The sequence below is a fragment of the Equus asinus genome, chromosome 21 (genome assembly GCF_041296235.1).
Source record: "Equus asinus isolate D_3611 breed Donkey chromosome 21, EquAss-T2T_v2, whole genome shotgun sequence".
Lineage (NCBI taxonomy): Eukaryota > Metazoa > Chordata > Mammalia > Perissodactyla > Equidae > Equus > Equus asinus.
Window position 1 is genome coordinate 41,636,409 of NC_091810.1, and position 17,115 is coordinate 41,653,523.

General features: G+C 45.2%; 1 protein-coding gene across 2 annotated transcripts in view; it reads left to right on the forward strand.

The window, feature by feature from the left end:
* Nucleotides 1-16,907, forward strand: part of ACOX2 (acyl-CoA oxidase 2) — a 29,171-nt gene extending 12,264 nt beyond the window's left edge. For both annotated transcript variants that reach the window (XM_070493643.1, XM_044754629.2), the window contains exons 11-15: nt 367-546; nt 2,166-2,271; nt 6,292-6,509; nt 12,840-12,972; nt 16,559-16,907. In XM_070493643.1, the coding sequence (XP_070349744.1) occupies nt 367-546; nt 2,166-2,271; nt 6,292-6,509; nt 12,840-12,972; nt 16,559-16,621 (700 nt within the window). In that variant the 3' untranslated portion in view covers nt 16,622-16,907. The remainder of the gene's footprint in view (nt 1-366; nt 547-2,165; nt 2,272-6,291; nt 6,510-12,839; nt 12,973-16,558) is intronic.
* The last annotated feature ends 208 nt before the right edge of the window (nt 16,908-17,115 follow it).

Below are 17,115 nucleotides of genomic sequence, written 5' to 3' on the forward strand. Positions count from 1 at the left end.
CTTTTTGCAGCTAAGGAAGTTTTGATTTCCGCAGTCACTGTACGATCCATCATATATCCCTAAATCACATGATCCTAGGCCACAGAAAAGATTCTGTTTGCTCATATATCAAAGGGTTTACGTTCAGGATCTGAGAGTGCCCGCCCAGCCTCCACCACTTCAGCCTCGGGATGCACTTTTCTGAGGGTCCCACAGCAGGCTGGCTGGGGGTGGAGGACCGGGGCCAGAAACTGGGTGACCCTGGTTCTCCCACAGGGAGTATACGAGTGCATATCTCTGGGGGAGAGGGGTGCTGGGCTGTCCTGCAGCTCCTCACCCCCTCCCCTGCCCGCACCCCCCTCCCCTGCCCGCACCCCCACTCCGCAGGTTTTTGGTGAAGAGCTACCAGCGAACTCAGGTGTCCCTGGGCCCCACTCTGCAGAGGTCTCTCCCTCAGTCTGTTGCATACCTGACCGCACCTGACCTGGCCAGGTGTCCGGCCCAGAGGGCAGCCGACTTCCTCCACCCAGAGCTCTATACCATGGCCTGGGCACACGTGGCAGCCAGGTGAGCCAGAGCTGAGAAATCAGCCATCCCACCTGGGGACAGCCTCCTTCCCCCATGAAGGCCTTTGGGATTGGCTGGGTGGGCGTTCATGGATACTCTTCCCAAAACTACTCCCTTCCCCAGCCTCCTCAGTCCTCTCAGCTCCTGCCAGCATAGGCAGAGAGGAGGGGAAGTCACACCCATCAGCCATGGGCCACCATCGCTTCCCCATTCTGGTCAAGCCAGTAGAAGGACATCACCTCTCTGACCAGTGCAAGGGATTTTTAAAATCTTTAGGTTCTTATTGTGATTTGTAATACAAAGAATGTACTCATCTGTAAATACTATGAATGTATCAGGATGTAAATACCAATAAATAAAGTCGTACTCATAGGTTTGAAATATTCCACAATCTAAAAATAATTTCCAAAAATATGACCATATCAAGGGATAGAATTAGTTTATTTCCACGGTCTAGTAGGCTCCAAGGAACAAGGACAAGACCAGGGACTCATCCAGTCTGTCATTCAACAAATATTGTCAGGCACCAACTGTGTCAAGCATGTGCAAACATGCCAGGGGCTGGGAAGAAAGAGTCCTGGCCAAGCCGGACATCATCGCAAAAAAGACAGAGAGCTTTAATTACCTAAAAAGGAGACCTTCTGAACCCCTCCCCAACTAAATCACCAAAAATGACCTGGAAAAAATATTCAGTACATAAGAAGTCTTATATCCCAACCTGTGGTCCCAGGGATGGTTAGTAGTTATTTCAAGATCACAAGCAACTGGGGACGTTCATTTATTTATTCCACAAATACTTCTTAAGAGCCTACAATATGCCAGGCTCCATTCTAGGCACTAGGGATCTATCAACAAACCAGTCTGATAAAACACCTGGGCCTCAGAGAGCTAATTTTTTTTTTTTGAGGAAGATTGGCCCTGAGCTAACATCTGCACCCATCTTCCTCTATTTTATATGTGGGACACCTGCCACAGCATGGCTTGATGAGCAGTGTGTAGGTCCGCACCCAGGATCCGAACCCACGAACCCCAGGCCACCGAAGCAGAGCACACGAACTTTACCACTATGCCACCAGGCCAGCCTGAAGAGCTAACATTTTAGTTGGAGGGAGGTGGAAGGGCAAAATAAGGCTGCTCAGGGTAACTAAAATGCCATTATATTGCTTTTTTCTTGGAACTCAGTGTGACATCTGCTTATCCATTCCCTGACAAAGCAAAATAAAAACTGTTTAATAAACAGTTTGTTTTGCACACAAATTCCAAGGGTCATGAGTGGAAGGGCAGGGAATAGAAACTAAAAGAACAAACATTAGCTAAATGGCAAACGACCATCTGAGTGGTTTAGAGGACAAGAATTGGTTTTCTTTTCTTTTTTAAGGTCCCCTCATTAACCAATGAGTTAAGCTCCCTGGGACTCAGGTTTCCCCATTTTAAATTGGGAATGCCCGCCCCTAAAAGGGTGAAAGAGATAATGTATATCAAGCACTTCTTTGTAACACATAAGTGGTCAATAAATGGGAATTACTTCTACTTCTGAGAGACCCCAGGCAGTCTGGGACCAAACTCCATCAATCTTCCCTCTCGGCCAAGAAACTGAACCTTTTTTCTTTGGCCTTCAGGCTCACAAAGGACTCAGTGCATCACATACAGACTCTGATGCGATCCGGGGCGGACGAGCACGAGGCCTGGAACAGAACCACTGTCATACACCTTCAGGCTGCTAAGGTGAGCTGCCCATCAGCTAAGCCGAAGGAGGCCGTTTTGTGCCTCAGCAGGCCACCCTGCTGGGAAAATCCAAGCTCTGCCATTATTCCCCAGCCCTGCTCAGCGGCTGCCCTCATTTCACTCCCAAGGCTTTAGTCCAGGGTATTTTAATTAAAGGACTTAACTCCAAAGCCATCTTGCTGGCGGCTCTTAGGGAAAAACGTAATGAGGCAGTGTTATTGGATTTGCTTCAGGTTGTTCAAATATTTCCTCCCAGAAAGAAAAGCAGGTCAAGTCTCCCCTTAGCCCCACAGGCAATCCTTAGATGTCGGATTCAATTTTCACTGTTTTGTGTTTGTACATAATTCACAGTCAGTCAGCAAATATTTGAGCACCCACTCAACACCAGGCATCGGGCTGTGTACCGGGGGCTCCACAGTGCCCATATACAGCTATGAACAAGGAAGCCCTGTGATGAGGAAATAGGGTTGCCATAGGACCCCAGAGCATGTATCAGGGAGTGAAGTGATCAGTTTCATTCTGGAAGGATCATGGAGGCTGCAGGAGGAGGAATGGACTGCAGGCTAGAGGCCAGTTAGGAGCAGGCAGCAGCAGTCTGGGCCAGGGCTGAGGGTGGTCCTGATCCTGAACTTGGCAGAAGGCATGGACAGAAGTGGGTAGATGCAGAGATATTAAGGGGGTAGAAGAAAGGGACAAGCTTCAGAGAGTAATGGCTGGGAAAGGGATAAGGATGACTCCTGAGTTCTAGCTTAGGCACCTGGGACTCTGACCCTACCTACAGCTGGAAAACCACGGTGATCACTTCAATCCTCATGCATCAGACCCTGAAAATGGCAGTCTTCACAAGGAGAGCCCTGAAGGTGTGTTTTGCAGTGTCCCTTGTGGGCCAGGCTGGGCATGAGCGCCACCTGGTCACCCACCACTTCCATCACACCAGTCAGGGCTGGTATTAACTCTGCCACCCTCGGTTCTGCTCAGTCCACTGCAGGGGCACTCCTGCTGTGCTACATGTCCTTTCAACACAGAGGGTGCGCTAAGGCTGTGTTCTCACCAGACTACCGAAAAAGGAACCACAGCCGCCCATTATCCATCCATCTTCCAAACCTATGCCCTGCCTTCCAATGGACCAGACACTGCTTGCCAGGGCCACACGCCATTTAACACGCACAGCCCTGGGAGGGAGAGCAGAGTAATCTCTGTTTTAAGGCTGAGGAAGTAGAACTCAGCGGGGTTTAGTCCCAGAGGTAGGAAATAATTGAGTTAAGATGCTTTGCTTTCCTTTCCCCCATGGATGCAAGCCGTGCCCTGGGGAAGCCACTGTGCCTGAGTGAAGGAAGGAGGTGAGCCCCACACTCTGGGGGAGGCCACAGCGGGAAGCCCAGCCAGCCTGCGGGAGAAGAGCAAGTGCGTGCAGTTTCCTGGGGACGGGGTGCCCAAGCTGAGTCTCCCAAGTCACAGGGCAGGGAAGTCTGCACTTTCTGAGCTTTGCGCTTTGGGAGGCCATCTACTCTACAGAAACCTCAAGCACCCAACCAGCTCCCATTTGGAAACCACAAATGTGCAGCAGAGAGTGACAGCCACTCAAGGGGGCAGGAACAGTGGCAGAGGGACGGACAAAAAACAGCGAACCCTGGCCTAAGTTCTGGTCCCAGCTCTGTGCATGACCTGTCGTGTGACCTCAGGCAGTGCTTCCCGCTCTGGGCTTTAACTTCCTGTCTGTAAAACAAAAGGTCACGGAAGAGCCCTTTGGGCACTGGTCCCATAATCTCAGACCCTGCCCAGGAGAGATGTCACTCCCCAGGACCACTGGGGCAAACGCTGGTACTCATCATAAGGCAGCTTCAGTCTCTGGTGACTTTGGCAACGCAGGGGAGCAGATAAGAGTACAGACTCTTAACTGGCCGGGAGCCGGACTGCCCTGCTTGGGTCTCATTGCTACCCTCTACCAGCCATGTGACCCCCGGCAAGGAACTTAATCTCTCCATGCCTCAGTCTCCTCATCCGCAAAATGGAGCTAATAATAGTACCTACCTTGTAGGATTATCATGAAGATTAAATGAGTTAATACATGTAAAACTTAGAGAGGCACCTAGCATATAAATGCTACACATCCCACCCCCACCCCCAAATGAGGCAGGAGACAAGATTTAAACCCACACACAGCAAAGTAAATAAAGTTCACTGTGTTGAAAGCATGATGCCAAGGTTTGGCTCAGGCTTTCCCCAGAGCCTGGAGGCCACCTTGTCTCCCCGGTCCTCATCCTGCTTTCCAAAGCAGAGACTTGGGCCTCCAGCAGCTCTTCACCACGCCTCTCCTCAACCAAGGGCCCTGAGAATTTAAGGATATGGCCCTCAGTTAGAACAGGGAAGCAGGGCCTAGCTGAAAAAAGCAAGTGTCCAGTTTTGCCAAACCGGGTCCAGTTTGAGCACCAAGGGCCACTGGACCCGGCAAGGATAACGGAGCACGGCTCCTCCTCTTCCACAGCCACGCAGCACGGCTGTGAGCACACGAGGTCCAGGGGGCAGAGTGGTGAGTGAGGTCTCCCTGGGAAAGGCAGATTCTTTGCAAGCGAGAAACCAGGTCAGTTCACTGACCCATTGAAGGCTCTGGTGGCACCACACAGAATAAAATCCCAACCTGTCATTCACAGCCCTTCATTACCTGGCTGCCATCACCACCTCATCATACCCCAGTGCTCCAGCCTCAGTAAATTACCTGCAGCCTCGTGAAAATACAGCACTGTGCACACAAAGTTCCCTCTGCCTGCAGTGACCTTTCCCCCATTCCTTGTCCCCCTGGGAAACCCCTTTTGAACACTCAAAACACTCTAAGTCTTGCTACTTAAAGTCACTCCCAGCAGCATGGGCATCACCGGGAGCTTGTTAGAACGCAGAGATTCGCTATCCTGGAGTCTGCATTTGTCAGGATCCCCAGGTAATCTGTATGCAGGTAAAAATTTGAGACCTGTTTTATATGCTCTCTTTCCTCCTCCCCGGCCCCCATGGAACTCCTATATCCTACCTGATAAAAATAATTACGTGCATTTGTCTTGGGGAGAGGGGGAGTATTCAAAATACTTAACAACCACCAGGACAGAGCCATCAACCAATCAGAAAGGACTTCAGGGGCCAGCCCTGGTGGCCTAGTGATTAAGTTCGGTGCTCTCCTCTTCAGTGGCCTGGGCTCAGTTTCTGGGCATGGACCTACACCACTCATCTGTCAGTGGCAGGTGTTGTGGTGGCTCACATTCAAGAAGAACACTGGCAGCAGATGTTAGCTCAGTAAAATCTTCCTCAGGGGAAAAAAAGGACTTCAGGCCTAAGGGAAGCAGGGTCCTGAAGGCCTCCTGCTGGTCGGCCATTAATGTATTAGCTGCTGGGCTGTAGGGAAGAGGGGGTCCCAAGGAAGGAACCTGGCTGGCAGAGAGCGCTCTCTCACTGGGTTGACGACAGTGGTCACTTACCAACTGGTTATTTTAACCACTGATGGAGCCGAACTATTGCATAAAAGCTAAACAGCCCAGCTTATCTCAAGGAGTTTACACTCCAGCTGGGATAAATTTCATGTACATCTTGAACCCCTACTTTCTGACGCCAAGGCGCACACAAACACGCACACACACATAAACACATACACCACTGCCTTGAACACGGCAGACAATGAAGAGCTGGGTTCTTAAGAAAAGTGGTGCTATCCCCCAGGGTCCCAGGCCAGCCTCCAGTACTCCTGTACTCTTTCTCTCTACTTCCAAACCTACTTGAAACTACCCCAAACAAAATGAGGAAACTAAGGGCCAAGTTCCAGAGCCTGTCAGCCCCCAACACATGTGCATGCACACACACACTATCAAAAAGGCTCAGTGGACCCGCAGAGAGCTAGGAGAAAAGGCGGCTGCTCGTCAGCCCTCTGGCACACGCGGCCACAGCAAGCTTCCTCCAGTCGTCTTGCCAAGCTTCCAGGACGACTTCTGGAGGCAGAAACCAGAAGTCAGAGGCTAAGGCGTCTTCGTGTCTTTGTAGGCACACTGCTACTACGTCACCGTGAAGAGTTTTACAGAAGCTCTGGAGAAACTAGAGAGTGAACCAGCAGTGCGGCAGGTGCTCAGACGCCTGTGTGATCTCTATGCTCTTCATGGCATCCTGACTAACACGGGCGACTTTCTCCACGATGGCTTCCTGTCTGGGGCCCAAGTTGACATGGCGAGAACAGCCTATCTGGACCTGCTCCTCCTTGTCCGGTGAGTGGTGGTCCTCAAACCATGGTGATCATCAGAGAGTAACCCTAGACCCTTTCTTCAGACTCTAAAACCTCACTCATGGGGTCGGGCAAAAGCAGCAACAGCCACGGAGCGGTCTACACCCTCCGTTATTATACCAAAATAAAGCATTAGGAATTAATGAAAGCAACAATGGAAAACAACTAGAAATAAAAATGCTTAAGAATAAATTACCCACCAACCTCAACTGAACTCTTCAAGATTGTCAAGGAAATAGGAACAGTATCTAAGGAATATTAATAAAACGAAGCATACTACATATTAATAATATGTATTGATATTAAAATTGAGTCTTAATCATAGCTAGTATTTAAGAGGCACTTCTGTGTGCCAGGCACTATACACAAAGCTTTTACCTACATCATCTCGTTTAATCCTTACAGCCTTTTGAAGTGGATATTACTAAGCTCCCCATTTTACTGAGGAGGAAATACAGGTTTAGGGGAGTTGAGTAACTTGCCCAAGGTCACACAATTATCTGGAGGAGGAGCTGGTACAACCTGGGCCTGTCTGACCCCAGAGCATGGGCCCTTAGGCTATATGTTAAGGTTAAGGTTGGGTTATTGTTTATTTCAAATATATCCTTGTCTTTGTTGAATGTACTTAAGCAAACTCTTATCAAGTTGACTAAACTTACTTTAATCCTCTCTCAGCTTCAAGATGAACAGTTTTTTAAACCCAGGAATTCACATACTGATTTGTAAAACAGCAATACAAACAGTTTTCAGATGCAGCCTTAATGCAGTGCAGTTTAGGGTCTGACACGCTAATGTAATGCTTTCACCCCGTTAGTTTACATAGAATCTAAAGGATCACTTGAAAAACATTCCAAACCAAAGCCCCAACCTGACCAAGGTACTGGAAGAAACAGAAATTAAAACAATACAAATTAGTCACCATTGTCCATAAGATGAAAAGTGGGCTAACCTGAGAATAGCCTTTTTTGAGAAAATACGACGCCTGTTGTTTGGGGGCAGGGAGTGGGGGTAACACATGCATGTGACCTTTCCCCCAGAACCTCCAATAGTTCACATTATCAGCAAGACTAAGAAAAGAAAAAGGAAAAATATGTGAAATATTCAAGAATATCTACGACAGTGGTTAAAAAAAAAAAAAACTAGGCTAAATTCTTTTTACTTCTACCAATATGCAATGTTACATAACATTTATAATTACACATAAGCACCTAACAGACAGTTGGTGGTCAGTAAATGTTTGTTTAATTAAATCATCAAAAATTGTCAAAAACACATTTGATACAATTGTGCCTCGGGTATTAAACGTTCCCTAATATAGAGACTGCAGTGGTAGACACCACTAACAGCATAATTGAATATTGCACAGTTCAAGCCCAAGTGTATCTAACTTTCTAAAATGCTTGGCATTTAAAAGCACATGAAGACAATAGCATTCTAGCCTTGATTGGCAGTGACAATGAAACATAAAAGATCCCCTTTACCTTATAAGCATTATTTTTTATCTGCAACAGCATTTGAGTGCTTGCCTCGGCTCCAGAGACTTACAGTTCAAGACGAGACAGACAGCAGTGACGCAAGCAGACAACTGAGGCTCACATCCAATCCACAAACTGATTACTCACATTATGGTTCCTAAGTGACCTTCCTTCTGCTGCAGGGGACTTAGGCGTAACAGCCACTGTGCTTTAACAGTTCTGTGTCACAAGTCCCTCCCTTGATTACGCAGCATCGCCCTCAGATTTCTGAGATGACAAATGGAGGGAAGCACACTATTCTGAGTGACACTAAGAACCAGCTCTCTGGGTAATGGCAATTAACTGACCCCAACAGTGTTTAGTTGTAGAAGTGGTCAGCAAATCCCAGCTGGGGGGCTTCCCAGTAAAGATGACAGATGGAATATATGCATTGACTTTTGTTCCCTCCTGAAATCCTACTAAAACATCAGCAAGTGGATTGAAATGTTTAAAAAGACATAAACCCACAGAGAAAAAGAGAACAGGAGGGGAAACATGAGAAAAGAAGATGGACAAACAGTGACTTAGCAGACCTGAGGAAACTGAATCTAAACCGGAAGTAGGAAAAGCCAAGAAGCAACCGCGTTACACCAAAGAACCCCAAGAACTAGCAGCACTGTGTACCTCTGGCAATGGGGGCGAAGGGAGACTGACAGGATGGGTGAAAGGTCTATTTCTGAAGGAGCTGACTCCTCAGTTCCCCTCCTTCTCTTTGGGTAGTTCTAAGACTTTGCTTGAGCCCACCCTGGCAGAAGGGTAAACGCAGGATCTGTGGACTAGGGAATATCAGGCATAGGAGAGGATGAGGCTGCCCTATGGAAAACAGGGGTTTGAACTAGTGTTCATAGGCCAAATGCTGACAGCCCCCTCCCTCAGCCCTCTTTTCCCACTGCTTCCAAGCCAGTCAAGCCAGGCCAGTACCCTGCAGGAAGATGATAACATGACTCTCTGGAGACTCTGACCACACCAAAGGAGAGAGAGCTAAAGATGCTGACACCAGGGTCCCCCAGCCTGCAGGGAACCCCGCACTGACAAGCACCCAGACTTCTAATCAGCTAGTTAATGCCCTACTCTTAGCTGTGATCAGACCTCAGGAACCAGCAGACACCTGAGGAAAGCCTCTGACATAAAAGAGACCAAAACAAGCAAGAGCGAGGCACCTCGGAGGACACAGGAGAATCTGCAGGGAGAAGAAAACTTTGTTAAAAGATCAGTAATATCCTCAAGAGTTAAGAGGAGATGTTGCAACCACAAAACAAGAATGTCATTTCTTAAAAAGTAATATTCAGAGAACAAAAATGGGCTTTATGAAATCAAAAAATGATAGTGGAAATGAAAAACTCAATTGAAGAATTGGAAGATAAAGTTGCAGAAATCTTGCAGAAAGAAGGCAAAAAATAGGACAGAAAAAATACAAATAGGAGGAGAACTGATCCTAAGTCTCCATCATCTGAAAAACAGGGCTAGAAAGAGCAAACAGAAGAGCAAATCATTAACAAGGTAATTCAAGAAAATATTCCTCAAACGAATGACATGCATTTCAGATTGAAAGGCCACAAATGCTTACAGACTAGAGGAGAGGAGACACACACACACACAAGAAGTCAAACATGCAGTGCATGAAACGGTAATAAATGCTATGAAGGACAGCAGAGAAGGGGGGCTTCAGTTTTAAACAGGTCAGAGAAGGCCTCCCAGGAAGGAAAGATCTGAAGTGGGGGTGGTGAGAGGAGCCGTGTGGTTGGCTGGGAAAAGAACATTCCAGGCAGAGAATAAGTATAAATGTCAGAGGTCAGAGAGTGCTTGGCACGTCCATCCAGAGAAGAGGTCACAGAAGCCAGAGTGGCGTGACTGAGGTGGAGAATGAGAGCACAGGTCAGAGAGTTTACAGTGTACAGGGAGGGGAAAGGGGGCGGGGGGATCATTGCAAAGACTAGACTTTGGCTTTTACTTTGGGCAAGAATAAGAGGGTTGTGAGCAGAGGATAGTCACAATCTGACGTAATCTGATGTATCTTTCTAAAGGATCACCCCAGCTACCATAGTAAGAAGTGACTGGGGAGGGGGGAAAAGGGAAAAGCAGGATGACCAGTTAGGAGGCTTCTGCAACAATCAGGTGAGAGATGGGGATGGACTGGACCAAGGTGATAGCCCTGGAGGTGGTGAGAAATGGTCAAAGTTTGGATGTGTTTTGAAGATGGAACAGGATTTGTTGACAGATTAGATATGGGGTGTAAGAGACAGAGGAGTTCAGGTTTTTGGCCAGAACAGAGTTGCCATTTACTGTAAACGGGGAAGACTACAGGAGGGCCAGGTTTGAACAGGGTGGACAGGAGAAGGTTAGAAGGTCAAGAGTTTGGTTTTGAATACGTTAAGTTTGAAGAGCCTGTTAGAAACCCAAGTACAGATGTTAATAAGCAGGTGAGTGAGACTGGAGATAAATGTGGAAGTCATTGGCATGTGGCTGATATTTAAAGCCATAAGAAAGATGATAACACAAGGAGTGAGGGTATGAAAAGGCCCAAGTAGTGAGTCTTGGGACCCTCCAAAAATGATGAGGAGGTGACCTTGACAAGAGCTATTTCAGTGGAGTGGTGGGAGTGAAAACCTGAATGGACCCAGTTCAAGAGAGAATGGGTGGAGGAGACTGGAAATAGCAAGCACAAACAAGCACAACACTTTCAAGGAGTTCTGTCATAAAGGGGAGCCAAGACGTGGGGTAGATGATGGAGAGGGAAACAGAGCCAAAAGCTTGTTTCTAAGGTGGGAGAAGCAACAGCCAGTTTGTATACTGATGGAAACGATCCAATAGAGAGGGATATTTTGACAGTGTAGGGGAAAGGCAGGAGAATTTCTGGAACATTGTTCTCCAGTAGGCAAGAAGGGAGGCATCTAGTGGACAAGGAGGAATCAGCCTGAGCTGGGAGCCTGGACAGTTTCCTGTACTAAAAGAGAAAGCACTGTATGTGTCAATCCATGGAGGGATGGGGGGGACTTGCGGAAATGCTCTTATCACTTCTATTTTATCAGTGAAATAGGATGCAAAGTTATCTAGGTAAAAGAGACGAGGAGGTGGGGAGTGTAGATTTGAGGAAGAAAGAGGTGTGAAATAATCGTCTAAGAGAATGAAAGAGTAAATGAATTGGAGTAATGTAATATGATTGCTGGGCATGAACCCTTATTACACCAGTCAGTATTGGTTTTTCCAGCCACATATAGCTACAACAGTGATGGCACAAAGTCGGTGGCAAATTGGAGATAACGAGGAATTGGATTTTGCTAAACAAGTATGACAGTAGAAAGTAAGAAAAGTTGTTGAACACATTTTTGAGGGAGTGAATATAATAGACCAAGGAACTTCAGCTGGATAAGGAGGGAACTGAGACCACAAGGGGGATGAGGAACAGTAAATGGATGGTAGGTGCCAGTAGGGTCAAAGAATTATAAACAGCCCTATATAAAAATCGTCTCATAATGATGGAGCAGGGGCATCCAGGAAGGATTAAAACAGGTACAGTATCCCAGTCACTTCAAATGCTGTGTGAAACAAGGTTAGGGAAGAGTGTAAACAAACAATTGCATATTAGGCTTTATAGCCTTTGCTAAAAAAAAGGAGGGAAGCATGTGAACAATTCTTTCTTACATTTCATTCAGTAGGTTAAAATAAAACACATTTTGTTGCTTGAAAGGGAAAAGGAGAATTATAGAAGTCAGAATACTAGAAAGATAGGAGATGGTGAAAGGAACATGGCTGAGGTTAGAGAAGGTGCAGATGTTGGTGATGAGGCTTGGTGTGTGATCTTGGCAGAGAGTGACAGAGGGAGGCTGTAGGACAATGTCAATGGAGAAGATCAAGGAACCGGAGAAGCCAAGTTTTAGAGGTACATTCACACAGACCATGAAATCACTAAGAATTGTGACAGGAGTGTCGGAGAAACAGTGAGCCTAGAGGTAGATCAGAGGGACACAGCTCAGATGTGAAAAGGGCACATAAAGTCACAATAATATATAGGATACATACAGTCATAACAATGTAAGCAGTGGATATTAGTCTGGCCAAAATTATAACTATATTGGGAGGCAGGAAGGCCAAGAGAAGGAAGCCTAGGTCGGGGGTGGGGGGACAAATAGGTAGGGGTGAGGAGAGGGGTGCTAAAAATAAATCCTGAGTCCACCTCGTCGTGTAGTGGTTAAATTCAGTGCACTCCACTTCGGCATCCTGGGTTCACAGGTTCAGATCCCAGGCATGGACCTACACTGCTTGTCAGCCATGCTGTGGTGGTGACCCACATACAAAATAGAGGAAGACTGGCACAGATATTAGCTCAGGGCCAATCTTCTTCAAGCAAAAGAAGAGAAAGATTGGCAACAGATAGCTCAGGGCAAATCTTCCTCAGCAAAAATCAATTCATAAAAATAAATCATTATCTTTTGTAATGGAGAGTCAAGAGATATCTAAAACTGAATAATCAAGAAGTAGCAATACAAACAAGATAGTTAGAGACATTCAGGTAAATACCAAAAATATCAGCTAAAAGACTGAAACTGAAACTGATTGAATGGGGGGCAGGAGATGGAATGGAAGTGAAAGACAGGGATATGCTGATTTTAAATAACAAGCCTTAAAGAACGATTTGACTCTTTACACTGTGCATATAAAACTAATCAAAAATGAACGCTGAGTTGTTTGACAGTGAAAAATGATGCAATCTCTATAGGGTGTTGTTATTCACCATCCCAGGTTAATTGGATTTATAAGAAGAGTCTAAATTACTCAGGAACTCTTGTTTTCCCTCACAGGAAGGATGCCATCTTGTTAACTGATGCTTTTGACTTCACCGATCAGTGCTTAAATTCAGCACTTGGCTGTTACGATGGAAATGTCTATGAACGTCTGTTCGATTGGGCTCAGAAGTCACCAAGCAATACTCAGGTAATCGAGTAGAACACATTATAAATGATGTGAAACAGGAGAGAACAAGCAGTGAGGACACGTCTGTGTTTCCCCATTAGGTTGGAAATCACTTGGCATAGTGTGTCTGTTTAACATATTTTGAGAATACATAAAAGAAACCAGGACGAGGATGTGGCCCGGCAGGAACTCTGAGTCTAGACTACAATCAGCAAACTGTATCGCTTGGAATTTGGTAAAGGGAATTAGGAGGAAGGCCCAAGCTCTAAATCATGGCTTGACATACCCAAGGGCAAGCTGGCTTTTGAGTAACAAAAATAAGAAGATAAAGCACTGGGGGCTGGCCCCGTGGCCAAGTGGTTAAGTTCGTGCGCTCCGCTGCAGGCAGCCCAGTGTTTCGTCAGTTCGAATCCTGGGAGTGGACATGGCACTGCTCATGGAGTCACGCTGAGGCAGCGTCCCACATGCCACAACTAGAAGGACCCACAACTAAGAATATACAACTATGTACCTGGGGGCTTTGGGGAGAAAAAGAAAAAAAATAAGAAGATAAAGCACTGCAGGGTTTAACCATCTTATTTTCAGCCGTTTAACTCTCAGTTTTGTGTTGATAAAAGTGGGTATTCAGATGTGAGAGGAGTCTAGCGGGAGAGGTCTCCCTCAGACGTCACTGCCTGCTAGAGAAGCTCCTTCCTCTTTACTGGGGAACCCAATCCCAGGAACAAAGAAGGCTGCTGCTCTGCCGTCAGTAGCCCAGGAAACCATATAAATGACGGCAGAAAGGGTTACGTGAAAAGAGTGCCAGCTGTCCTAGGAGAGAATACCAGAACTTGAGGTCACTAACAGAAAAGGAGGAGGACTCATAAATTCCTCGTAGTCATGGGCCAGGGTCCCACACTCTGCTATGAGCCTCCCTGGGAAAAGTTATGAATATCAATAACTACAATAGCTGAAGTAAAAAAATAAACCCTGCATTTAAGAATTTGAGGAACCCATCTTTAATAACAGATTTGATACAGGTGATCAAAACAAAGGCAGTCTGCAGGTACACAACAGATTATTTTAAGTTCTATAATGCAAATTTGTTACTCAGATGGTGAAGCTTACTTTTTACCTCTTAGGTCAAATTTCAGAAAAGCTGTCTTAACACCTCATCACATTGGCAGCTCTCAGGCTTTCACTCACACTTGGCGTGGTGTTAGACTTGCTCTTAACTTGCTGCATCCTGTCATAGCTCATAGCTTAATTTAACGTGATTATCTAAAGCTCTAACACTACCGGTTACCCCTAAGACGGGTGTTAGATAGGCGGCCAGTCCATTTTGGTCATTCCTGTCTCCAGGAAGGTATCCTTTTAACTCAACAAGGAACTACAAAGAACGTACCTATGGAAGGTATGACACATTTAGTGCTTAGCACAGTTAAGCTACGCCTAGTGTGTTATTCTTTCTAATGATTAGATCTCTCTACGTACTAACGTTTAAATCCTGGCATAAAACTACAGCAGTCCTCCCACTCCAGATCAGTGCTCGTGGTCTAAAGGTAAATGCAGGCCCTCTGGTGCTCCAGAGAAAAACCAACCCTGCGGGGACGACCTGTCAGGAAACACGGACGTATCCAGCTAAACCTGTTTTGCTAGCAACACAAGGAAACACGCCAGTTCTCCTGAATCCTCACCTCCACTACAAAACATAAGGGGCTGGCTTGTTTTTTAGTTTGTTTCTAATCTTCATTTCTAAAGAATTTAATCTGGATACTAAATGAGGGCAGGCTTACCTAAAGGTGGGCCGTGACTGACCCGCAGCCACTGCAGATTTGGTAAAATGATGATGCACTTCGTCCCATTCACTCTTCTCTTTTCCCTCTCCTGCCACTTGACCGTGAACAAGGATGGAGTCTTCATCTTCCTGACTTCAGGGTCTATCACAGAGTAGACACTTTGCATTTGTGGAATAAATGAACATGGTTTTATGACCCACACAGAGAGACGAAGGAGCCTACTGCATACACAATGCTGCAAATGGTCGCCATTACGTTATGTTGCTAAAAAGGTGACAGGTACAGCAATGCGGTTCTTTCATGCACAGAAATTTAGGAACGTGAGATTACAAACTATCTTGGAGAACTCTTTCCAGTTGGTTAAAATGATACTCGGTTGATTGCTAACATATAGCCACATAATCTTACATTGCTGGCTTCTCTAGAGACCATCAAAATACCACTTGTTTTTTTGGTGAGGAAGATTGGCCCTGAGCTAACATCCATTGCCAATCTTCCTCCTTTTGCTTGAGGAAGATTGTCTCTGAGCTAACATCCATGCCAGTTTTTCTCTATTTTGTATGTGGGATGCTGCCACAGCATGACTTGATGAGTGGTGTATAGGTCCATGCCCAGGATTCCAAACCTACAAACCCCAGGCCACTGAAGGGAAGCATGCAAATTCAAACAGTACGCCACGGGCCGGCCCAAAATATCACTTTTAAAGTGTATTCTCCTAATCTGCTGTAGATAATTTTGAAACTGCAAAGAGACATTTTTCTTCACTTGCACCAGTAGCAAAAGGCACGCTACAGTAGCAAGTTAAAACAACAGCTATGTTGAAACATGACTTGTAGACACAAAAGCACAAATGGGAACATATTTCAGTGATGTTTTCTACTGAAAGAGAAGTGTTATGCTAAGTTAAATGTCTTAGAATCCTAAGCCAGCCTCTCTTCCATCTGTGTAGGTTAAGTGTTGAGCTTATCCCTAGCCAGGATGATGTACTCTCTCATCGTTTACTCTAACCATGGTGTCTGCTTTTCGGCTCTTTTCCTGATGTGGGATGCTATTTCAAGCCAGTTTCTCCAAAGTGAACTGCAAAAGGCTATTTCCCCTCATGAACTCATAACTAAGTGATTCCCTACAGATGCAAGCAGTGAGGAATCGCTGGGGATAATTCCAAAACAAGAATCCTATTTTCCCCTAATGATTCTATTGTGAAATTTGTCCAAGTAGGTGCTAAATGCATCTACTCTTTCATTCATGCAGTCATTCAACAAATATTTATTGAGCTTATACTATACGCCAGAATCTATTCTAGGTACTAAGGATACAGTGGAGAACAAGAATAACAGCCCTTGTCTTCAAGGAGCTTACAGTTTTAGCCTAGACAGGCCAAAAAGTTAATAAACAAGTAAATATTACAAAAGATACGGCTAGCACTGTGAAGAAAAGAATTGAGTCACTACATTAGAGAATAATGGGGATGACTATTCTGACATACAATATTGCTTACCTAATTCCACCTTCTGGTTCCTTGCTTTGTGGTTAATAATCAAGTTCAAAGAGTCTTTTATTTGTATTAAATTCTAAAAGTAAATGATAAGCTGTGTTTTTTTAACTGGCCACCTGCATCACAACTTAAAATCTGCATGAGAAAGGGAAGGATGCCCTTTGAAAAAAATGTTTCTCCATATGTTCATACAAAATGAATTTTAAAAATAATTTTAAAAATTAAGACTCTTATGTAATGTTACTTTCTTTAAACTGAAAACTTAATTTGAAAGTAAAAGTCATTAATCCTGCCAGAAATGTTGTCTTAATAATGCACTTCTTTGTACAAACAGGAGAACCCTGCCTATGAGAAATATATAAGACCACTACTACAAAGTTGCAGATCCAAGCTATGAAACAGCCAACAGCACTCAGGAGGCACTGCTATGTGATAATGGTACTATGGCATATATATGATTAAAATTTAAAAGTACATATGTATGTATTTTTAAAAGAGGGTCTATCTTTTAGAGACACAATCTGAAGTGGATGAAATATCTGTGATTTACTTCAAAATAATCCATGGGAGGAAAAAGGGGGGATGAATAGTTGAAGTTGGTCAATGGGTACACAGGTGGTTACACTATTGTCTATTTCTGAATATGTCTGAAATTTCCCACAATAAAAAACTGTAGCACTGTCCATTTGTAACATCTATTTTGCTAAATACCAAGGTCTTGCTTTAGATCTAGCAAAAGCCAACAGACTCATTAGTTATCACTTATGTCTTTAGCACACATTTATCCGAGGGTTTAAAAGAACACACACACACGCACACACACGATCCTCTCCAAAAGTGTCTGTACTTCATGTAATCTAAATAAAATGTAGAGCCCTAAGAATGCAACTA